At 36.0% G+C, this 26,438-nt stretch overlaps 1 protein-coding gene across 2 annotated transcripts in view; it reads right to left on the minus strand.

Annotated features, from left to right (window-relative positions):
- Window positions 1-13,393: 13,393 nt before the first annotated feature.
- LOC145671965 (allatostatin C-like) overlaps window positions 13,394-26,438 on the minus strand; it is a 330,694-nt gene continuing 317,649 nt past the window's right edge. Inside the window, exon 3 of one of the 2 annotated variants that reach the window (XM_081741159.1) lies at window positions 13,394-14,591. In XM_081741159.1, coding sequence (XP_081597285.1) covers window positions 14,427-14,591 — 165 coding nt within the window. In that variant the 3' untranslated portion in view covers window positions 13,394-14,426. Of the gene's footprint in view, window positions 14,595-26,438 lie in introns of both variants that reach the window. The other variant, XM_081741158.1, reaches the window with a different exon arrangement.

A 26,438-nucleotide genomic window follows, 5' to 3' on the forward strand; every position in this document is an offset into this window, starting at 1 on the left:
GTAGAACTTAACACTGAATTGAAATAAACAGAATCTAGAATTTCAGTACTACAAAACATAGATTAGTATTTGGGTGCAATAAACTTACTAAATTACAAATACTTATTAGAATTATTGACAATTAAGTAATGATTTCAGTTCAGCTGTTTATATGATATAATATTTTGTTTAATATGTATAATTAATAAATAACAATTTATTATTTTAAAGAGTGGTTTAGTTGACGCTATAATAATAGTTATTGTAATATGCTTTTATTGTTACATATTAAAGTCTATATATTGTTAACGTGTTTTATTTGTTATCTAAAATTTAAAGTGCCATCTTAATTTTTCTTAATTTTTCGAAATTGGAATTAAGTTTTTCCGTTCTTAGATTAATAAATGATGCATTTTTATTTATGTTTCAGTATTGAATGGGATTCACTGGAGCAGACGGTTATACCAAATAGAAAATTTATAGATAAAATACCGATGTGAAACATTTTTCGTGAAGGAATGAGAATGTGAATATAAGTAATTACTCTCAATGTAGAGCCTATTGAAATTAATTTTGAGTGACAGTGAAAGTAGTGTGCTTTTCCACTATCTTCTTTTATACGTATACCCCCTATCACTGACGTGCCTGCTACGTACGGACGCACCCCCTCGCTGTCGATCGAAACCCCTGCTGCGCTCCTGCACTGATTCGGTTAGATAGCGTTCGTGCTTTTAGTGGCCATCTAGCACAAGTTGGCTCGTGTTTTATGTACTGTAGTTTTCATGCCATATGTTCACACTGAGACCTCCTGAAGTCGGTCTGTAAGTAGTAATCGAGCTTCTCATTTAGTCCATGCGCTGCTAAAATAAATACAAAAGCATTGAATGTACATAATGTTGTAGAAATTGTATTAATGAAGATATGTAAATACGGTATACCTATAAGATGTTTTGTAAATATGCCACACACATATACAGTTCAACATATTTTCGGGCTTATTCCATACTAACTGAAACGTCTACTCTTCCCGCGGGAAAATAGGTTTATCGGAAATATTTGAAACTAGTTTTCTCCTTAGTCTGATGATAAAACCCACAAGATACTCTACAGGGTCCGGCAAAAAGACCTCCTGTGTTTGGAAAGGGCGCTGTGAGGGTTGTGGTGGGGATACGGCGACAGAGGGAGTATCGATCGATAGTGGTGGTGTATACATACCATTTTCAATACTGTTTTCTCAACGGCGTGGCGCGGTGAGCATCATGCTTTTTTTTTTTTTTTTTTTTTTTTTAATGGAGTAGTGTATTCGTAATGATGGTTCTGTGATTATTACTCACCGCAGGCATTTCGCATTCGGTTTAGACTAGGCCCACATGATTCTGTTCTAGATAGAAGAACTATTCAAGTTTGACTATCTAACTTTAGAGCAACAGGTTCTGTACTGAGAACAAAAATCGCATGGCCGACATCGGACCGTAACAGCACAGGAAAATGTGGCGCGTGTGAGGGAGTCCATTCACCACTCTCCAAAGCGTTGTTACTCTCATTTCATAATTTCTCTTTAGGACTTTAGCTATTTCGGGGTTGTTCCTCGTTGAGACTCGTGTAGTTGATATTAATAATTCATATCACAATAAAGTGATTGATAATAATGCAAGTGGTGAGTTATAAGTTTTGCAATGTTCTTGTACGAAACATACCTGTATTTATTACAATACAATGGAACTAGATTGAGATTCAAATTATAAACACTCGTGTTCGACTGGCTACAGCCTTCTCGCAGCCAGTTCATCGATTTCATGTCTTGTTCTAAGACAGCAAAGAAGTCAGTCACTAGTATTCCCACCTCCTGCTGGTTGGGGAAGCATCGTAATTTCAGGTAGTACGCCATGGACCGAAACAGGTAAAAGTCCCAAGGAGCGAGGACAGGACACCATGCCGGATTTAATTTGATGCTATTAAATTTCTTATTTTTTTGTTGTGATTTTCGACTCATGTGTAAATTTGTGTTATATTGTTGTAGCAGGGCGAGCTTTCGTTCACCAATACACGATAATTTTGGCGTCGTGAAGCATATATCGGCTCCAACTGTTCGGAAAAAAGGTCAGCATTGATGTTGATGGTACGATCATTAGAAATGAACTCAAAGTCTATTGTCCCTCGTAGTTTCATTACACAGAGAATGACTTTATGTTCGAAATGGCACTTTGTGACGATTGGTTCTGGAAGTTTTTTCTATCACTGTTTTTTGCATATTCGGATTTCAGAAAAAAACACCCATTTTTCATCCCATGTGACAATCCATTTCAGAATACATCACACGAATTTTTCAGCAGTTGTCGGTACACAACCACACTCCTCTGAGGCTGAACTCGGCTGACACAATGTGGTCGGTTGCTCCTAAAGATTTCCTTGGTTCGTAAGAGTAACACACTACAGTTGACTGGGACATGCCACATTAACAGGGTTGTCATTTAGGGGGCAGGAGGAGGCAATTGCCGCCCCCAAGAGTTTGAGGAATACATATACTTTAATCGATTGTTTAGAAATATACAAAACCTGGAGGTGTTTTGTCGGTGGTGTTCTTTTCCCCTTAAAGCCAAGTCTGAAATTACACCCCTGCACGTTGGTTTGATAATTGTCGTTCTTGGTAGATTGATTTTCCTAAATGGCGTGTTATATGACCTCAGAATCTGTTACTTTGGGGCTGTTGGACCTTGATTGATCTTCAACACAAAATTCTGTAAACAACGAGTTGCTGTAATGGTGTTCACTGCATCGTCCCCTTTCGCATGACAATTTTTTTTTTAGTTGTTGCCGTATCGTTATGCCCATGGTCGAGTACATACAGTAACGGTGCACTTATTGACTGTTTTTGAGTACTCATCTTCATTGGTACTAAAAACTGATTGAAGATGTTGACGAAGTGGCTGCTTCCGTCTTAAATATTCCGCTTTCCACATTATACATTGGACCAGTTTGACCTGTACTTACGGTCGATCACGGCGTTTACATACGCCTGCTATTTGCGTTGTGGAAATATTCCAAGAATTATGAGTGTTCGGCGTAGCAAGAAAATATGGATCCTCACGTCCGACAGGGTCATATAGTCCCTCCAGAATAAAGGGGACAACTATGGGTGCCCAAAGAGGATAGGACTCCTGGCTCATGAAAATGTATACATAATAGCAAACAATGTATATTAAATACCAGACATAAAATAGCAACCATGGAGATGTCCCCTAGAAAATTTTCTTCTGGCACTCCAGGGGACAACCTTTATCTTTCGGATAGAAATTCAGATAGATGAATGACCGGTTTCCTTTCTTTTTTTATGGCTGTACCTGCTATAAAGTTCTCCGTTAAGAGTGTTGAGTACGAGTACCATCTTTGTTTCTCAGTAGAGGGGTTTTCAACTTTGAAATGAACAGGGATTTTAATATGATCTCATTGTTCTGATTTGTCTTCAAGTCTACATAGATAAAAAAAAATAGTGATAAAACAATTATAATACAGACTACTGGTCTCAACATGAAGTTTTAAAACAATTATAGCACAGACTACTGGTCTCAGCATGACAACTACGTTAGCTCGTTATTTCAGCACCGAGGGTCCAACACGATTAGCAAAGACGGTGTTGAGTGGTGTTGCAAATAACATCTCGGTAATGCTATAGAACTAGCTAACTGAACGAAAGTACACTGAAGTCGAAACAGCACAATATTGATCTCTATATATAAAATAACGACTCCTGACTGACAGATTGATCAACGCTCAAATCAAACCGCTTAAGCTAGAGTCTTGAAATTTAGACAGAGCATTGAACTTATAATATAAAGCCCACTAAGGAATGAATTTTGTAAATTCGACGGGGAAGAGGGCGAAAGGGGGATTGCAATTATTAAATTAAATTTGCCATATTTGGGAATCTCTGAAGATTAAAGACATGAAATTCCGTATCTGAACTTTCCATTTAAAATAATTACACAATTGTTTCGATGTTTTATGATATTTGATCTAGAAGGGAAGAAAAGAACGTGAGAAAGGAAAATGGACGACAATTACAATTATTATAATAAGATGCCCATATCTCAGAATTTTTTAAGATTAGAGGCACGAACTTCGGTATCTGGACTTCTCATTTAAAATAATTAGACAGCTGTTCCACATTTTCTTGATATTTGCCCTAAAAGAGAATAAAAAAGTGGGAAGAAAACGGGTGGATTTACAATTGTTAGAACTAGATGGCCATTTCTTGAAATTCATTAAGGTTAAGGATATGAAATTTAGTACAAAGGGTGTTCAGAAAGTTTTGCACAGTTGTCTCTAATTCTTTTATTTGTTGCAGGAGAAGAATGAAATTTTTTGTGAACATACTTGGAACATTTAGCTATAAGTTGGTATATAAAAGTATTTTCTTTTATTTACAGGTGAGCCATAATGGACCACGAAGTAGATGTCAGGTTGTGACAACGGTCGGTGATGGAGTTCCTCTTCAAGACCGGTGATGACTCTACCACATCGATTCATATGAAGTTGCTCCCTGTTTATGGGGAGGACACATTGGATCGCAGCAGTAACCAGCGGTGGTTGCAGAGGCTTAAAGAAGGTGATTTCTCTCTATTGGACAATCCGCGATGCGGTAGACCATCGTCGGTAGTGAGTGGTGTAAATAAGGAGACCATTAATCAAATCATTCAAAATGACAGATGTGTGACGACACGACGGCTTGCTGAAATGACTGGTTTGTCATTGGACAAGCTGTGACGTGCATCAAGGCCTACAGAACACAGCTTCATTGTAAGCTTCTCAGTCTACACCATGACAATGCCAAATCCCATACAACCCTTGTGACGCAGGAGAAAATCACGAAAATGGGTTGGAAAATTGTTCCTCATCTTCCCTACAGTCCGGACTTGGCTCCGTCTGATTTTTTCCTCTTCGGTCGTCTGAAGGCCCACCTGCGAGGTGAAACATTTAATAGTGAGAAAGACCTTATTTCCTGTATCAAGCGATGGTGTAAAAGTCAATCCCCAGAAATTGGGAATATGGACGTCACATTTAATATAATTAGACACGTTTCGAAGCGTTTTTTGATATTTGATGTACAAATCTTTTAACTTTTAGGCCCCATCCTTATGACGGCTAGGCAAAAGGAGACAGTGGTGGCGGAATGAAGAAAGTGGGAGGAAACGGGAGAACCCTGAAAAGACCACGCACTTAGTGATTGTCCACTGCACATTTTACTTAGTGAGAGCTGGAATCGAACCAAGGACTTTATGCACCAGAGGTAAACGCACTACCACTGAGCCACCTAGGCCCATTTAAAGTACGGGGGAAACAAAAGAGGATGAGAAGCAACATGAGGTAGATATTACCACTATTACGTATAATAAGATGTTCTCTTCTGAAAAATTCTTAAGGTTAGAGGGAAGAAATTCGGTATGTGCGTTTCTCGTTTAAACTAATTAGATATTGTATTTCACCATTTTCCGATGCGCAAATCTTAAAATAAGATTGCCATATCTTGAGTGGGTGTTTATGCTTTTAATTTCAAATAATTACTTTTTTTTTTTTTTTTTTTGAGCGCTTTCGAGTGTATGCATTAGAAAGAGGCTTGAAAAAAGGGTTTGTTAATAGTAGATACATCTTAGGGATATGCTCAGTGTGAGGCTATGGGTCACGCAAACAGGGTCTGGGGTTAAGTCCCCAGCTGGCCGAAGGCTATACTTTCTATGCATATAACACCTAGTTGTTACTAATATCCATGAAAAGCTAGGATGATGAGCGGAAGCCATTACAATAATAGTAACTGTTATTAGTTAATGACCAACGATATATTTCAAGTTGCTAAGAACAATGACTCGGATGTAAGCAAAATATATAGTATATCCTGGAAACCTCGTATATCAGGTAGATAGATACAGTTATATTATTTTTGTATCTTTCATATCGCCAACCAAAGTAATATACCTAGTAACTCAAATTGAGAATTTGCATTAATTTTTACTTATTTGTTATTACCCTCTTAATATTTATAACAGGTAACGACAATGTAAAAATGTTATATTTCCTACACTTTTTGACGAGAATAATTTTGTGAGCGTGTGGATGTTCTGACTACAGTTACATGATTAGAAATGCAGCCATCTATTGACTCTATGTTTACCAACTTTGTGTTCGTCTCTATATTTTATTTCTCGTAACTGTTACATTTTACCATCCTTCATTAAATTAATATCTTTTTAATAAAAAAAAGTTGAGATATGTCCGTCCGTCTTTCTGTCGACAGGTATCAAAGGAAAAACGGTAAGAGATATCAAGAAGCGGTTTCTTGCCATCAATTCTGCATCACAAGAATACTGGGTGTGTCCCAAATGGCGTGGTTTCAAAACAGGGATGCACTTAATCAGGGATCCTGACACTATCGATGCTCGAAGCAGACTGGCCTTGAGTGCACTGCAAAGCTGAGGATCCCGCCCACCTAACTCAACACGCCTGAACGTGCTATGACCTACTGGAGCGCGGGAAAAAAACATGGGGAGGCACCTTGTAGGTTACATCTTCTCCGTTATCTCTCTACTCAAACCGGAAGTGAGAGAAAATAATTATTTCCGGTTTCAACGCTGATAGAAAAAGTACGATAATATATAGCGACATAAAGGGGATATGTTTTGCCTCACAAGAGAACATGCCATGTCCACCATATCACTTTGCCAAAATAGGAAATCTATTCAACATTGAATTGACGTAATTTGGAAGTGTGCCGTGGTTTGACATCTGCGAAACGAAACTCAGGTATTTGTATTATCAATAGGATTTATTATTTTCTTAGGGAAAAAAACTTTGAACAAATATTTAAATTAAATATCAGATAACTAAATTTTCACAAAGCAAAGGACATTGAAATACAGAGTGTTCGGAAAATCGCGCAACCCGAGATTCGGAGCATCAAAACGTTTGAATTATAGATGTAAATGATCCTATCTGAGGAAAACGTGAATGTGTAGATACTTTTGTGATATAAACCAGGGAAATTGGGTTCGAAATTCGTTCTCACGAATGCTAGAAACAAGCAAAGATTGTGATATTTCTGACGAAACGTGGAACCCACGAATTAAAGACAGATGTGGAATCGTTTGTTGACAAATGTCAATGTTAATGGGTAGGTTTGATGGGAATGCATCGTTCTGAAACAAGAATTGAGTTGATTTTGAGTATAACGTTCTTATCAGCAACAAGGCTATATGAGACGTCTACCTACTGATTAACGTGGAATCCGAACCTCATGAGCTCCTGTCGGGAACGGAATCCGAGTCTCCCGCGCCAAAGTCGCGTACGCTAACCGCTTAGCCACGAAGAACCTCGTTCTGAAACAAGAACGATACATTGGTACCAAGTGAGGATCCTACGGTCGCGATAGTAGTGAGTCGTAAAAGCACTTATTTTCTGAGATTATGGCGCAATATGGCAATATCGATGGTATTAGACAGTGTCAACACATGGGGCTACGGATAGATTATTACAAAAAAAAAAAAAAAAAAAAGGAACTTGCAAATCATTGAGTGAAAGTAATAATGTATCTTCTTCTTACACTGACTTATTTAATGGTTTGTAAGTTTACAATAGTTTGTAACAGTTAATCCGTAGCCACATGTGTTGACACCTCTGGTATTGTCAGTGTTGCCAGAACGGTAAAGTTTTTTTTTTTTTTTTAACACGGCCGTGTGCAAGGACGCCGAACCCAGGGAAGCCGAGGGGGCCCGGGGAACCAAAGCTCATGTCGATCCCCAATTGTATTTATGAATATACAATATTTGGTATGATTTGAATGCAATTTGGCTTTAAAATCCTCATATATATATATATATATATATATATATATATATATATATATATATATATATATATATATATATATATATATATATATATATTCTGAGTCTGAATGGTCCCTCCCCAAAAGTTGCAGTGAAATCGTCCAATTTGGCAGTGGAATATCAGCACTTAGTGACAATATGTCATTATTGTTTCGGAAAGTTTCCATTCCACCTATTATACCCATTAACATTCCCATTTTTCCACAAATGGTGTCACATCTGTTTCCGATTCGCGAATTTTTCCGTTTCTAAACAGAAATTCTTATCATCGACTTATGTTTCTGGTGACATTCGTAAAGGCGAACGTGGAATCTAGTGTCCTTGGTTTATAAATCAAAAAATATCTATGAAGACAGGCCTTCCCTAGGTAGCAATTTCATTTCATTAGCACTTATGATTCAAAGGTTCTGATGCTCCAAAATGAGTACTGTACCTTCTCATATAAACCAGCAGCCTATATAACAAAGATGTATAACAGATAACCAACACTCTTAATGTAACTTTCTTAATTGATTCTTTTATTTGGTCTGTTTTATACTTAATATTTCCGGCGCAGAGAGTATTTAAAAACCCTTTGTTGCAATACACTCTGTTAGTTAAAACAAAATTTTTACGATCATGGTACAGTACACCATGGGGTAACAATATGTTCTTAGAGTTTCTAATTTCTATGACGAGTTTCAACAAAAAATACAGAAAAGAAACTACTTTCACCTGGTTTTTAGCCTACTATTGATTATGTCATGCAAGCAAAAAAAAAGTTTATTTATTCATTTATTTTAACTGTATAATCTATAGCTCTAAGGCATTCAAGTCTAACATAAAAAAAAAATAAGCTGGTAACAGCGCCATACTGGGGAGAACACCGGGAAGTGATACCAGTAAACTGTTTGGTAACCAGTCAAATTGGCATTGGCTCTTGCAAATCCCGGTAGGTCACAAAACAAATCCCCTCTTGTAGGTATTTATACCTAGTACAGGAAAATATGTTAATTTCACGACCTCTCTTGGTTAGACAACTGGTTATTTTGACCTCATTTTACCATTTATCTTTGTCGAAGGGCTTTCAGAGCATGCTGAAATAAAATCCAGTTAGCAAAGTTGTAATAAAAAATAAATAAATAAATAAGATATAACGTTATTTACTTGTATAACATCTGGATATGAATCTTTTAGGTTCTGAAAGGAGCTTCACATGACATCTTAAAGACGAACGAAATATGTCCAAAATGACCAGAAAGAGGATTTGATTCCTTTGTGAACTGCACGTGCCGTATGTTGGATGCCTATGTGACTTTCGTTACTTTACTATTGTATGTTCGGAGGAGAGTCGATGAACCAAATGAAGAAAGGAAAGAAAGCTAAAAAAAAAAAAAAAAAAAAGCAGGACGGTAGTATTGTTTGTTATTTTTATATTTATTGTTGCCAAGTGAATGAACAGATCGGAGTTTTTAAAGCCCTTCTATGCACATACTCTATTGCAAAGCTCTTCAGACACTTCGCTCCAGTTATCATTTGTTCTCGTCCGGTGTTGGAATTATCTTCCTTCTGAGAGCTTACAAGTACTTTCCAAGAGACAACAATTGGGTTCATGTAGTAAACCACGGTTATATTTCTTATACTTTTCCTGAAGTGGATTTCGAAAATAAGTAAAATACGCTCGAGTTGACAACAATGTATGTTCGTATATATCATATTGGTGGTGAAGCTTGTGAATAGCCTTTGCAGTATCTATATATTAAAATGCTAGGTTTATATATTTGTGGTCAAGAAAAGCTTATATGTTTGTCTTCAATCCGTTCGACAATGAGATCTCGAAAACCACAACTACTAGAAATGTTTCGTTTTCGCTGATCAATTCCAAATTTTGTGTAGATTGTCCAGTTCTAATTGAATATTAAAAAGAAAAAAAAACATGGATCGTATTTCTTTATTACATTTCTAGGGGTACACAGAAGTGTTGAAGTTTTAGAGTAAAAACAACATATCCTATGAGTTATACATTCCAACACCACATAATTGTATATGGGAGCAGTATATCTCTCAGGCCTTTGTTTCATTGCCAAATGATAATGAAAAACGAATTATAACCATTTCTTCAGTCTAAGGTGAATCTTTATTGTTTACAGTGTTTTGACCCCCGTATATCATTGACACTATAATTAATTATGTGTGTAATGTATTTGCTTATTACATACTGCATGCAAGAATAAAGAAAACACTGATCATAAATGAATTAGAAACTCCAACCGGAAGTAGGCTCAAGTCTTGCAAACGGTGGGAGATATTGACAAAAATAATCGAAAAAATCTCCATTTTATGGTACCCCTTGCCGATTTTAATCAAGACCTCTTTCACTTGAATCTGTGAATCCAAATTTTGTGTAGATTTGCCGGTTCTCATTCAAATTTTCAAGAAACATGTCTTTATTTTTCTACTCCAAATTTTAGGCGTCGTTTTGACCCTGTTAGTTTCATATTGCCACTAGGACGTTAATGTTGATACCCTTGTGAAAGGCAACCAGTAGAGGAGCTACGCATAGAAGATTGATAGACATTTCAGGTTCTTTGCTTTAATGTGGATGACAAAACCTATTGGAAACTGACAACTTCGAAGGTTTGTGGACCCTCAATGAGATATACTCGGATATAGAATTATTAGAAAAAATATTTGCATTTTGAATCATCCATCACTTATTTAAGTTCGCCACAAACTTACCCCAACAAGCAATGTATTAAAATACTACATTTAAATGTTTCTCTATAGTAATTCACTCCCTTTAAGAGTCTTCCTGTCTTTTATTTGTGTCCGTAAAAGGATTTGCACAGACGATCTTAAAATTGTATTGTGTCATAACTTACTTATGGTCAAATGCTGCTACAATTTTGTTTATAATAATAATAATAATATCATTAATGTTTCTAATAAACCCATTTCTCAGATTTGTTCAATCATTAAGGTTTCTAATAAATTCACTCCTCAGATTTGTTTAATCATTAAGGTTTCTAATAAATTCATTCCTCAGATTTGTTTAATCATAAAGGTTTCTAATAAATCCATTCCTCAGATTTGTTTAATCATTAAGGTTTCTAATAAATTCATTCCTCAGATTTGTTTAATCATTAAGGTTTCTAATAAATTCACTTCTCAGATTTGTTCAATCATTAAGGTTTCTAATAAATCCATTTCTCAAATTTGTTCAATCAGTAAGATTTCTAGTAAGTTCACTTCTCAGATTTGTTGAATCATTAAAGGAGCAGTTCGAGTTAAAAACAAGTTTGGTGCAATAGAAAGAGAAACAAAAAATAAGAGACCCGTATTTTTTTATATCTTGATAGGCCGTCTCGTTCAGCTTCTACAGGCATTTGTTTTTGATGAATCGTAAATGGTGACGTCATTGGTGGGACGCGAGAAACTCAATGTGAGTCAGCAACCACTCCCTTGTACGCAGCTGATAAACCTTTAATAGTGCATTGGATTTAATAGATTGTGTTTTGGATTTGTTAGCAGTCTTGCTCTGTGTTGATTTCTTGAGGGAAGTTTCTGTTAGTTGTTTTTCCTATAGCATTAGTATAAAAAAGAGTAGAGAGAGAGAGAGCAGTAATTACGTTTGTTGTGCGAAACAGTGTTTCTTCCAGACATGTTTTTAGGGTGGCACTGTCTCCCGGAGCTCTGAGAGATTCCTCCGGAGGAGACCAAAATAATACGTCTATAATGTAATAAATATAATAGTACTGTGTAAAAATAATGTGCCTCTCCGAATACCAAGTGTCCCCCCTTCCGGAATTTTTTTTCCTGAAAGAAACACTAGTGTGAAGTAGAAAACACATGTTAGTACAGCGCGTGCTGTATCTGTGAAGTGAAGTAGAAATGCCTAACACCTGCTGTGTTTTCGGTTGTAATTCTTGTGCAATTAAAGATGAGGACGTAAAGTATCTTTTCTTACGTTTCTAAGTTGTGAGAAATCACCAGATCGATATAAATTATGGCCCAAGAAAATCAATGAAAAAAAAGAAAGAAAAAAAAAAGAAACCAAATAAAATCACTCGTGTTCCAAACATCTTGAAGAGCTTGTCTTCGAGAAGTCAAGTTTACTGAAAGAAAAGTTAATGCCAGTGGCGGATCTAGGCTGGAGCCGGGGGCCTAGGCCCCCCAGTTTTTGAGTGACAAAATTGATTTAAGCTATTATTTAGATATTTTTGAAAGTTTTTAGTAAACATGATATACATATCATAGTCTGGGTTCTGACTCCCCCCCCCTGAGTTTTTACCGTCTAGAACCACTTCTGGCTAATGCCAGGATAATTATTTACACGCAAACTGATGAAGAATGCTGTTCCAACTATATTATTGAAAGGTTTAAAATCCGAGCCATTGAACAAGCACCGATCTATGTCCAGTTACCAACATACAAATATCGTACAAGACGCAATTGATGGTTGTAGTCAAGACGAAGCATTAGAGAGTAATAGAGACGATGTCACTCATGATTCTCAAGATATTGCTTTAGAAATAAGCTATATAATATGAATTAGGGAGTGAAATATACCGGCTTGTAGAAGGAATCAGTGACGATGACTGTTCCTCAAGACATTGATCCATCGTTTAATTTCTCTGTATCGTGTGACAATGATGATGAAACGGGTGATGAGAGTTGTTCCGCGGACAGCTTCGAGAATAAAAGAAATTTAACCGGTGAAGTGTTTTTCGTATTCTGGCAAACTTTACAGATGTTATTTCATTTTTGCCTCATATGTTACGCTTCTGTACATACCTTGAAGCACAAAATTATAAGGTCAGCGTTAAAAATTGCAACAAAACGTGAAAATGAACATACTTATGTTTGGGAATCGGAAGAATGATTAAAGAAAAGGTACTTAGGTGTTGCAGCAATCTCGTCCGCCATCTATTTACATATTGGTTTCGATTTTTTTTTTTTTTTTTTTTTTTTGAAACGCTGAACTCATGCTTTATAGGATACGTTTTATAATATAAAAACGTTTGTACAGCCCACCATCAGATATCATTTTCTATATGCAGATGATATTTGTAAGTCTTTGCAATCAGTTCTGGAAAAGGAAACCGCACCTCCCACAAACGAAATGCTTGGCACTGTGTAGTATGTAAGCCTGCTCTCGCTCTTTGCCCACCTATGACGTCATCACAAAATCTTTCTTCCTCTGTTACTCGCTAACGACTGAACGTATCGCGATCAAACAAACACCATTCCTTTTAGAATTTTCTACTCTACAAATGGAAATGAATTGTAAAAAATGCATTTCTAAGTCGAACTGCTCCTTTAAGGATTCTAGTTATTCCACTCCTCGTATTTGTTGAATCATTAAGGTTTCTAGTAAAACCATTCCTCAGATTTGTTCAATCATTAAGGTTTCTGGCAAATCTACTTTTCAGATTTGTTCAATCATTTTTCAGTTTGGAAATATCCCTTACAAACTCAATCTTTTCAAATTTAAAAATATCTGAATGAGTTTCGGAACACAACAATGGAAATAAATACAGCAAAATATTTTTGTAAAATAAAAATTTATTGACTGAATCTCTAATAACTAATAACATTCAACAAATAGTGAAGAATAAATTCAAATTTTCATGTTTGGAAAATATACTATAAATATAATGCATTAAATTAACCCACGAAAGGAAGGTATTATTATAAGGAATGTGCTATGGAGACACTAGGTTAAAACAAGGTAGTTTATTATTTGATTTTAATAAATTGAAAACTGACAGGAAATCAAAATAGTAGAATATATTTACATTAATATGACAAGCTTTAGAAGCGTACGTAGAGTGTTTTTTAAATATATATACACAGAGTAACATAAAAGATAGAGCATATTTATTAACGTACATATATTGAAAAAATATCTTTAGGCCTAAAATCTCTTCAAGTTTTCCTTTTAAATCACAATATTGTTAAGTTAATAAATATCTTACCATATAATTAAACTCACACAATACTACTATTAAGTTTAGACAGAATTAATGGCGGCTCTTGAAGGAATTCACATTGGAAAATATTAAATTTAATGAGTACAGGCTAAGGAAAGAAAAGTTACCAAATATCCTTGTTTCCGTAAACAACAATTAGGGAATTTTGTAACTTTTCTTCCTTTAGCGTGTAGCGATATTTTTTTAAAGTCAATATGACAACCTCAAAAGCCGCCACCGGTCACAAGAAAAAAAATACTAATACAGGGCCCCAAAACTAATTATTGCGATTACTTTATAAGTGTGAAAGTTATTTAAATTTGGAATTTAAGGTTCAACATTTTCTAAACTGGTTTTCGCTTTGTTTTTTAGAAAATTATTTAAAACTTCTCAGTTATCTACGGAGACCACAAAATATTTTTTTAAAAAGTAATCAGCCATGTTTATGACGTCACAAAAAGGAATAAAGGATTGAAGCTGTGCTGCGCTGACCAATTTGGTTTGAAGAATAACAAGTGTTCTTTTGTTTTGGAAGGGGTAAGTACTTAATGAAAGAAACTGGCAAATGAACAAACAAATGAACGTAATCATGACGTTTGGTTCGAGCGACGGAATGAATTTATTTGCCAAAACAGGAGACTGCGTTGAAAGCACACTGCTTCCAGTAACTCCTTTTCCTCTGGAGGTCACTGACATCCAGCTGGCTTCGTAATCGGTTGACAATCTGCTTGGCGAAAAGGTAGTTGATCAGAGCCGTTTCCACGCTGCCGTCGTCATCGACAAGCTGCTAGAAAGAAAAACGAACAATTGTTTATCTAATAATATAGTTAAAGATATGCAAACAAATGTTTCAAATATCAATATAACAATGATGATGTCTAGATGTCCTGGTGTAAAAATTGACAGTCTACATTTACATGTAAAGAATGTGGAACAATGTAAGCAAACAGACTTTGTAATCTACGTAGACAAAGCATAATCATTCAGATAAACGACGCGTAGACAATGTAAACAAACTTTGTAATCTATCTAGCCAATGCATAATCACTCTGATAAACAATGCATAGACATTGTAAACAGATTTTGTAATCTATGAAGACAATGTATAATCATTCTGATAAACAATGCATAGACAATGTAAACAAACAGACTTTGTAATCTACACATGATCATTCCGATAAACAATGCGTAAATAATGTAAACAACGGACTTTGTAATCTATGTTGACAATGCCAATCATTCTGGTAAATAATGCGTAGACTATGTAAACAAAGACTTTGTAATATATGTAGACAATGCATAATCATTCTGATAAACAATGCGTAGATTATGTAAACAAACAGACTTTTAATTTATGTAGATAATGCATAATCATTCTGATATGACAATTGAAATTTTGCCAATAAAACAAAAGTTTTCGTAATTGTAAAAGAGATAAAATATAGTAATAAGGTTAGAAATTGAGTTTTTTTTTTTTTTTTTTTTGTAAAAGGGAAGTGAAAGAGATTCGTAATTTTACTTTGGAACGTGTTAATGTGCATATATTTCGAAATAAACAGGAGTATTTTCAACATCACAAGCATTGGAAATAATTATGAGGCTATAGCAAAATATCTTGTGATTTTTGGTAGTTCTGGAAAGTGATATTGTTAATACGTGATAATACTTGACTCTGAGTTATAATAGAGAACATTTCGTTACTTTTGAACAAAACTCCTAAATAAATAACGTTTCTTTTGAATAACAAAATTGGAATAATCGTTAGTAATAACATCTTCTTTACAGTAGCACCATTATCCGCAAGAATTATAAGTATTAGGAAATGTAATTTATTATTTATGATTAAGATTGTCTATTTCATTTTCTATTGAGCTCTGAAGTATTTTCTAATGTCCATGCAGATTGAGAATATAAGTTCATTGTGTAATAACTAGCACATAATGTTATTTCTTTGAGCGATGTATAAATATTTTATTTTCTTTGGCTTAAGAACCTTATTAAATCAGCAGTTTTGCATTTTGCTAGGCACTAGCTACCGATTCCCACGGTTTGACCGCAACTCGGTACAGTCCAACTCAACCCCGGGGATGAGCTCCTTCGTGGCTAAGCGGTTCGCGTACGCACCGTTGGTGCGGGAGACCCGAGTTCGATTCCCGGCGGGAGCTCATGTGGTTCGGATTCTACGTTAATCAGTAGGTCCACGTCTCATATAGCCTCGCTGCTGAACGGGACGTTAAACTCAAAATTAACTCAATGGTTTGTCTAAGAAGTAATGAGATTTGGTCTGTAAACAGGGATTTATTCATCTAATTTTAACGACTCCTCAAACTTCTTCAAAATAGTCTCCCTGGGCGTCGATGCACCGCTTCCAGCGCGATTTCCATGATTAATACGCTCCCTGAAATTCAACTTCCGAAATGCCTTTTGGTTACAGCCTTGTAGATGACGACCTTTCAGGGCGGTTTTCACTTTGGAGAACAGGAAAAAGTGTGCTTTACCTTCCACAACCTCCATCATTTCACGGCACACGTCAACTCGTCGTTGTTTTAGTTCAGCATTCAACACTTTTGGTACTAATTTTTGCACGAACTTTTCTCGTGTTCATAATTATTCTTAGTTACAATGTTGTGTACCATTGAGTTGCACATGTTAAGTTCTTCCGCTATTAATCGCAGACTCAACCGATGGTCGGAGTTCAAGAGTTCTTTCACCTTTGACACGTCTTCATCCGAAGAACTCGTCGAAGGATATCCAGATCGATTTTTGTCCTCAACTGTCTCCCGCCCGTCTTTGAAGTCCGTATGCCAGCGAGAAACCTGGGCTCTCAAGATGGCATTGTCTCCGTAGGTCTGCTCAATCAAGGCAAGAGTCTCTGAAGCAATTTTGCTCAAGCGAACGCAGAACTTGATGGCGTATCGCTTATTTATCGTCTGACCCATTTTCGCTTTTTATTCCATGATCAAAATGTGATGTGTGGGTGTGTGTATGATTGGGAATGTTTTATATATTTTATACATATTTATTATTATTATTATTATTGTATAACTAATCACGATCATTGCATGGTCAAGTGGGAGACAAGGCATGATTAGCTTTAACTTCGCCATGTAAAATAAGACTAAATAAATAAATAAAATAAAATAAAATAAAATAAAACACACTTTGCTCAATGACCGATCCTCATTCTCTCACTGCTTAGAAGCGACTTCTGCGCGGTGCTATGCTTAGGTAAGGCCCCCACCACCGATACTACCCATTGAGAGCGCTCTGGTGGCGACTGGAGCGTTGCGCGGCGGCTAGTATAATTACTTCTTGAGCATACCCTGTATATCTATATCTATCTATCTTTCTATCTATCTACCTATATAATGTTGGAAAGACGAAAACCATGATGATTGGAACCAAGCAATGGCTGTCAAATATAGAAATAGGAGGGGAAAAAATAGAGCAGGTGACTATTTTTCGGTACCTGGGTAGTATTATTAGTGGTGATATGAAGTGCGAACGTGAAATGAAATAAAGGAAACCAATGGTGAAACAAATCTTTAGGAGGAAGAAAAGTTTGTTTCTTGGGACTTTGAATAAAAAGTTCAGAGGAAAGATTCATAAAATGCTTCATGTGGAGTATTATACTGTTTGAAGCAGAAACAAGGACATTACAAAAACTACTGCAAGCTTTCGAAATGTCGGTGTGTACATTTCGAAAGAATTATATGGACCGAGCGGGAAACGAATGAGAGGGTATTAGAAATGGTGGGAAAGAAAAGAAGAAATTTATACAGGGTGTTTCAAAACAACACCGACAAAGTTTGGGAAGTGATTCCTGACACCAGGTTAAGACAAAAAGTATAGATCAACCTGGGTGCACAATTTTTTTTTTTGTGAGACATAGGCTGCCGAAAACAACAACAACAAAACATAGCTCTAAAACTATAAGACCTACCTTAGTGGATCAACTCTTCACTTAGGAACTAGTATGTGTCCTATCCAAATGTCTAAATTTCACAATCCTACGGTACTTCCACAATAATTTTTGTAGTGGTGAGTACTTCAAATTAAATGTCCATAGCCAAACTTCCTCTGTAAAAATTGTTGCATGAATATCTTTTTATTCTCAAACTTGTATTCCTGTGTACCGCAAATATTAGTTCCTAAGTTAAGTCTTGACCTGACTGTGGTAGGTCCCATAGTTTTGAAGCTATGGATCTTTAAATTTCATTTTCTCATATTTTCGACAGCCTATAACTCCAAAAGGAAGCATTTGTGCTCCCAAGTTGGTCTATACTTTTTGTCTTACCTTGGTGTCAGGAATCACCTCCCAAACGTTGTCGGTGTTGTTTTGAAACACCCTGTATATTAGAGGAAAAGAAACTGGTTGGGACATTGATTAAGAAGGAAACCTATCATGAGGAACGTACTAGATGGTATAGTGGCAGGGAGAGAGGGAGGGGTCAAAGGAAGCTACGATTGATGGACGGAATCAAAAGAGAAAAATCGTATCTGAAGACTAAGAGCTTGTTGGAAGCGGCCAGTGATCTGCCATTAATAGCAGAATACTTATATCGTGTATGATCATTTTAGCAGGCTATATATAGTTCTTTTAATTATAAATAAATAAATGCCAAACATACAATTCATTAATTTCAATTTTCACACAAAGGAGAGCCGTATTCGAATATCAATAGAGGCACTAAAAAATCAGTTCAATAGATTTTCTATTTAAATCAATACACACTAATTATCAGAGATCCAACATATTGACGGAAGCGGAGCTTAACACAAAGGTTTAGAAGGAAAAAAGGAAGTTTTGTTTACAAGATATAGTCACGACCTGTAAGTTTTATTGGTTGATATTTAAAGCGTTATTCAATCCCATCTACAGGATGGTCTGGAAGTGAGCGTACCCCCCTTTAGTTTCAACAGTATAGTGTTAGTTTTGGTAGAATGTCTGTACACAGTTACCTTGAAGTCTTTAGAGTCTTAAGAGTCATAAACATCGGTATGATCACCATCCATGTCGTAACACAACTGAATTTTGCGCCAAGTTTTCGCAGATGTTTTGCGTAGATACTCCGAAGTCACGAGGGTGAAGGCGTGTTCTACAGCTGCTCGTAATTCCTGCGTTGGGTGATATCGAGTGTTTCTTACTTGTTGCTTTATGAAACTCCGAAGAACATTGTCTGATGTTGTCAGATCGGGACGTTTTGGAGGCCAGGCAAAAGGAACTGGTGAAGATGTACATAGCTCCAAAACTATGGGACCTACTGTAGTCGGGTCAATACTTTACTTAGGAACTAATATGTGCTCTATCCAAAAATATGTTTCAGAATCCTAAGGTACTCACGCAACAATTTTTGTACAGGCAGTTTGGCTACGGGCATATAACCTAAAGTACTCACTAACTACTTCTGTAAAAATTGTTGCGTGAGTACCTTAGGATTCTGAAACATGTATTTTTGGGTAGAGCACATATTAGTTCCTAAGTAAAGTCTTGACCCGACTACGGTAGGTTCCATAGTTTTGGAGCTACGGGCCTTTAAAGTTCGTTTTCTTCATGTTTTCGACAGCCTATAACTCCGAAAGGAAGCATTTGTGCACCCAGATTGGTCTATACTTTTTGTCTTATTTTGGTGTCAGGAATCATTTCCCTAACGTTGTCGGTGTTGTTTTGAAACACCCTGTATGTATGTATGTATGTATGTGTGTGTGTGTGTGTGTGTGTGTGTGTGTGTGTGTGTGTGTGTGTGTGTGTCTGTGTGTCTGTGTGTGTGTGTATTGTTCCGCTGACCTTTTGAATCTCACCAGATTATCCCGAATATGTAAAACATAGTAATGGAACAAAGCCCGGCGTGTCTACAACCAGTCTTAAAAAGAATATAATCTACTTCATTTCATACTAGACTGATTTTTTTTTTTTTTTTTAATTTAAATTGATATTCCACATTTGTTCCTGCGTAATGGAAGTATGATAAACTTTACATTACAAATAGCTCCTGTTAAATAGTTTCATTAGAGGATCTTAGATGGCATAAATAATTTGGACTTTCAATTCAAATGTACAGTGTTATAAAACTTTTTAAAAAATCCTATTTTTGAGTTTAAGAAATATCACTCACAAGAGGCTAGTGAATCAACGTAGAAAGCTTTTGATTTGGAACAAAGTAATGTTATCTAAGGAATAATTCTTTCAAATTCTCAAGATTTATTATTGTAAATCGGTGTTTATATTGCGGATCTAAAAAGAAAACTGTGTTAATACTTTCCTTTGTAATTTTATTGCTTTCCTTTGTAATGAGAAAATAGTGTGACTTCAGGCTCAAACCAATGATCCGCAAGTGACAAACACTCACAATGAAATACATGGCATTAAAGAGTCAGTTGATAATATTCCGACTAAGTTGTTAATAGTGCAAAAGCTACAACCTCGAGTTGCTTTGCCCAATCGATGGATCCTGGGGACCATATACCTGCTCAGCCCAATCTACGTGAGGACCTCAAAAAAAAAAAAAAAAAAAAAAAAAAAAAAAGTGATTAAGAAGAATGTTGTTTCCAAAGTCAGTGGTAGGATATCACACAGAACCTTGATAGAATATTTTGTTTTAAGGAACGAAGCATTTCGCTATCTTTGGAAGGAGTTTTTAAGGAACGGCCTACTGGATCATTATTTTACTGTGACAGGATATTACAATTGAAAATTATCATGAGAACGGAGGAAAGGATTCGATAAATACGCTTCCTCTAAAAGACACATTGAAGCAATTCACATTTCGGAACAAACTAAATTAAAACAGAGCAGGTGGGGGAAAGATGTTAAAATAATTCCAGGTGCAGAACAGATACCAAGAAACTGGTATCATGTTAAATGCGTAACTGAGGTAGTACACTTTCTCAATAAAACTATATTTGTGTAACTGGAAAATGATTGATGTAGTATTAAAATTTGATCTTTCACTTCATAATCTCTTATAAAAATATAATAGTTCTATAATTTTTTTCTGAAAATATAGGAGGACATATTTTAAAATTACTTATCGTCTTTTCGGATGCAGAATAATACCCGTTCAATACTATACATAGACGTAGTGGCTTCTAGTATTGAACAAAAATTTCTGACTGCGTGCTTCATCTACATAGAACAAAAACTGTGAAAGACAACAAGAAATGTATATATATATATATATATATATATATATATATATATGGGCGGATCGAGGATATGATAAAGGGAAGGGCTAAACCATATTTTGCTGTTTTATCCAGTGCAAAACAGAATTGAAGCCTATTTTATTGTGTATACCTGAGCGTCAAGGGGGAGGGGGCTGTAGCCCCTATAGCCCCCTTGGATCCACCTATATATATATATATATATATATATATATATATATATATATATATATATATATATATATATTCAAGGAGTTTCAGATAAAACATTCCGTGTTTATAAATCACAAAGTATTGGAAATGAAAGGATAAAACAAAAGTGAACTAGGGAAATATCAAAATGTATCAATTGGAGCGTTTTGCTGCTTGTCACATATGGATTTCTGGTAGGTCACCCGAAAATTTTATATATATATATAAAAAAAACATTTTTATTAATACGTTATATTAATTAAAAATACCAGAAACAAACAAATTTTATAGGAAAATTTTTTTCGTGTACAAGTTGTTTTTTTTTTTTTTCGATATAAACTTTTATATACCTTGTTATTTTAAAGTTTGAAGTTACATCCAGAACCCCATCACAGATGGCCCTGTAGAGGAAGCAGAACGCTCATTTCAATTTGCCTTCTGACATTTTACTCTCTGTTTTATTGTTTTATCTCCAATCATTTGTGATTTATAAGCACTTGTTTTATGTGAAATATCCGATAGATATATCCAATGGCGTAATTAGGGGGATCCAGGCCCGTATCCAGGGGATCTAGAGGGGCCACTCCCCCCTAAATTTTTACTGGCACTAGGCTTGCAAATGTACTATAATATGGTGATGAACTGTAATATTTTGGGACCGGCCCCCCTAAATTCCACTGGCCCCTCCTACATTTTTGGGCTGGCTACGAGCCTGGGTGTATCTATCGGGCTCAAGCCCCCCTCCTTTCGAAATAAATTTGTTAATTTTTCGAGTTCCACGTACAACAAGAAGTCTTCTTACCATTTTTAAAAATTTCATTGACTCTCATTTTCTTATGTTCTTAGTTCAGAAATAATACTGTATTTGTCAAATTTCATTCCATGTAAGAACTGCGTTCTTTTTCTCTTTCTTTCGTCCATTCTACTCTTCTGTTTCTTTTTCCTGAGTTGTTACTTTATGTTGTTTCTCCTATTATACTTTCGACCGTTGTTAGTTGTGATTGAACTCGGTTGTCGTCAGTAACACCAAAACTAAGAGGAGGTGATAAGCGAAACTGGTGTTCCACACCGACTTGCACGGATATTAACATGAGGAGACTTTCGTTATTATGGCAAAGGAATCTTTACATCATTCAGGTATAAAGAAAGGTAAATGTTTGAATTAAAGAAAATCAAGATGGGGGAATAAGAAGTCTGGGAAATTAGGTAGGTCATGAGGATGATTCCTTTTTCTTCTATGAACAGAATAAAAGGTTAGATTTACCAGTCTGCAATTCTTGCTATTAATACTTCAATTTATAAATAAATTAAACCATATTTCAGTCTCAAAACTCAGGTATGCAATTGCCCCCACCTACTTCCCTGTGTTGTGTATAGCCCCGCCGGAACAAAATCCTAAATACGCCACTGGACATGCTGTATTAAAGCCGGAAATACCAGTTTTGGTCACTTGAACCTTGCAGAATAAGAACGATAAAGATATTACAAGAAATGGCTATCTAGTACATGTTAGCTTTCCTTTAGTAATTGAAAATAAGAATAATTCACTGTCCCTGAGCAAAGCACGACGTTGTTATTAAAGTATATGATAATGTGTCTGATGGCGTCAAAGATATAGTTAGCTGAAATTGTTACACATCGATATTTTAATAAAAAACGTTGTGGTTTGCGAAGAGACTATGTGTTACTTCTATTTTGAACAAGAAGTGACATTTAAGAAAGATTTACCGTATCAAAAGTATGTTGAATCTCTACTTTTATTCCTCTGTTAAACCTGGACGTAGTGCGTCTTTCATTTCTGGTTTTAATATCAGATTTCTGTAATTCGGAAACACATTTGAAACTGATTTCACTTGTTTTCCATTTTCTATTTAATTTTCTGAACTTTTCTTTGAATTTCATCTGTGTCAGAAACGTGGTTCCTTGACGCTGTACGAAGTCAGAATATCTTATATCGGAAGAACATTAATTGACATGTGGAAATGAGAATCTGTATTGAAGAAGCTATATGTACTGAGAATTTTCATTAATCTAATTCTTGACACATCCCTTTTTTCTGTCTCATTTTTCCCCCATTAGGTATTTTATATTAGAATCAGAACGAAAAATGTCTGTCATGCACACGTTCCAATTTTAATAACCTCAACTCGTTGTTGGATTTTCCATGTGACTATGTAGTGGCATCTTTGACACGGCAGACACGGGCTCGATTCCTGGTGAGAACTCATCTGGTTCGGATCCCACGTGAAGTTATAGATCTACGTCTCATATAGCCTCGCTGCTGAGAAGTCACACTCTAATTCAACCAAAAAATGGGTGAACGGTGGCTCAGTGGTAAAGCCCTTACCTCTGCTACATGGGGTCCATGGTTCGATCCCCGAGCAAGTAAGTTGTGGTGGACAACATCGTATCCGTGGGATTTTTCAGGGTACTCCCGTTTCCTTCCACTTGCTCATTCCACCAATTACTCCATCATCATTCATCTACCTTAATTATCGTCTCCCTTAGCCTAAAAGGTTAAAACCGAGGGACGTTAAGCTGAAAGACTTCATTTTTATTTCTAGCTCAACCAACAAATCTAACTCAGATTTAGTAATTCAGACGAGATACATCTATTACAGTGAACGAGAAGTAAATTTCCTAAGTTGTTGTCTTCAAATAGTGATATTGCTCCCTTTATAGATTATAGAATACCAATAATACGCATATGATTATCACAACTATACAAAATCCTGTTTCATTATCATCATCTTCATAGGTACCCTGCCATTACTCCCTTGTCGTAAATTCAGAAGATTCCATGCACCACAGTAGTTAGTTTAACTTTTTTTCTTTTCATAAGAATTTTCTGTTTCAAATTCCCTTTATTTGTAGTCACTTTCTTGGCCTCCCTCTTTCTCCTGCTACCATACCTTCTACCATTCCCTCACGATACAGTTCCTTCTCAGCCAATGTAACTACCAGTTTTTTTTATTATCTTTACAATCACATTTAAAATTGTTTTTTTGTTCCATAATATTCCTATTACTTCCTGATTCGTTTTCCGTGCGACCAAGCTAATTTTCTCCATTCTTTTCCACAACCTCGTTTGCAAGGAAGCCTCCAAATGCCTCTGATCAATAGGGTACTCCACTCCATAACAAACATTTTACTGTCCCTTTTCTTATCTCTTTATTCAAGAATCCACAAAAAATAGAATTTTCTTCTTCGTCAATGATTCTTTCGCCATTCCTATTCTTGCACTTTTTTTTTTGCACGTGCACACTTTATGTAGTCCGAAGAATATTAATCAGGCATTAAAAATTAGACACCTATTCCACATTTTCTCCTTCTGTTTCTATATTTGATGCAGACCACTTCGTTCCATTAAACTCTGCAAAATCCTGTGTTATTGAAAAGAAAATTGTCAAAAAGTATTACAAAAATAATAAAATTGTGTGATAAAATTTACATACCGGTAACTTTAGTGTGTCTTATAACTCAGAATTTAATGCCTGGGACAAACTGACATTGTCGGTGCTATATTACCGAAATTACTTTTAAAATGTGTTACAAAGATGACAACATAGTTATCACAGCTATTGCCGCAATGTACCGGTGTACAAACAACAAAATTGTGTATTTTTCTATCATGTTTTATAGAAGTAGTTTTTCTTATATCTCAGGATTAAGTATGGCTGATGACCTCATATTGTTGGCGCTATATTAACAACACTGTTTTAGGGTATGTTAATATATGAAAAAAAATACCAACATGGTTGTCATACAACATAAAGTCCTATTGTATTACAAAAATATATAACAAATTTTACCTCATTTTTGCAATATGTTTTGGTATTGTTCTAATATGCCAGGATTTTGTATCGTATTTCTGTTATCTAACTAACTAACTAACTCTATGGCCTATGAAACCCGGAGGTTCAATGCCGCGTTCACAAAAGCTCTCCACTGACTTCTATCCTTAGCCAATTGGATCCAGTTTCTACTTTGTATTCCAATCTCTGCGAGATCCATCTTAATATTATCCTCCCATCTGCGCCTAGGTCTTCCTAATGATCGTTTCCCGATGGGTCTTCCAGTCAAGACTTTGAAAGCATTTCTACTTTCTTCCATTCTAGCTACATGACCTGCCCACCTAAACCTCCTAGATTTGACGACCCTAACAATGTTGGGTAAACCGTTTAAATTATGTCGTTCCTCGTTATGAAGTTTCCGCCATTCCCTATTTCCGTTCCTCTTGGATCCGAATATTCTTCTCAAGGATCTTGTTCTCAAATATGTATTTCTGTTATCACTATATTACAATACTTTAAAAATTGTATCGATAATATGGTGCCAACTATATCCGGCTTTTCCAGCTGTACTATTTCATAAAGTATTACAGAAATACCAAAATATATTGAAAAATTCTGCCTTTTAGGGTAAAACTAAAAGAAACAGATGGTATACGAGAGTTTGGACTTTCCCATCACCATTTATTATAAACGTTTCTTCTTATATACAATAGTAATAATTATTAAAGGTAAAACATAAGTTTCTCTAGACATCTTGGTGGTTTGCTGTGAATTTGTACGAGCCCAATGACCAAGCATCTGAGGTTGAGAGGAACCAAGTCTCTTGCGGCTAATGTGTAGGTAGGTGCCTCTCAGAGACCAGGTATCACAGAGCGGATGATAAACCCAGAGATCAGGCGTGCTAGAGGCTCGTGTCGTGTTTGCAGAGACCAGGAATCCAAGCAGTTGAATTCTCAGAGAGCAGGCGTCCTAGATAGTGGTAAGGATAAAGGAGCTCTCTGAAACCAGGTGTCCTAGAACGTGGAGGATAAGGAGCTCTCAGAGATCAGTAGTCCTAGAGAGTGGAGGATAAGGAGCTCTCGAAATCAGTAGTCCTAGAGAGTGGATGATAAGAAGTTCTCAGAGATCAGGCATCCTAGAGACTAGTAAGGATATAGAAGCTCTCAGAGACCAGGCGTCTCAGAGAGTGGAGGATAAGAAACTCTCAAAGACAAGGCATCCTAGAGAGTAATGGATGATGATTGATGCTTCTGCGGCGTCCCGGCTCCTTTTATCCAGAAATGTTGCTGACTGCTCGAATCTACGTCACTTGCCTATCGTTGGCGATAGTTGACGACCTCTTCTCTGCTGCTGTCGTCTGAAATGTGTTTACAGGCAACTCGTGGTATTGGAAGCACATGTGAACCTTACAATATAGTAGATGTTAAGTTACACTTTTGTTACTCTAGTAGACTATATTATAGGGGCCGCGGTGGCTCAGT

The sequence above is a fragment of the Thermobia domestica genome, chromosome 15 (genome assembly GCF_964235325.1).
Source record: "Thermobia domestica chromosome 15, izTheDome1.hap1.1, whole genome shotgun sequence".
Classification (NCBI taxonomy): Eukaryota; Metazoa; Arthropoda; class Insecta; order Zygentoma; family Lepismatidae; genus Thermobia; species Thermobia domestica.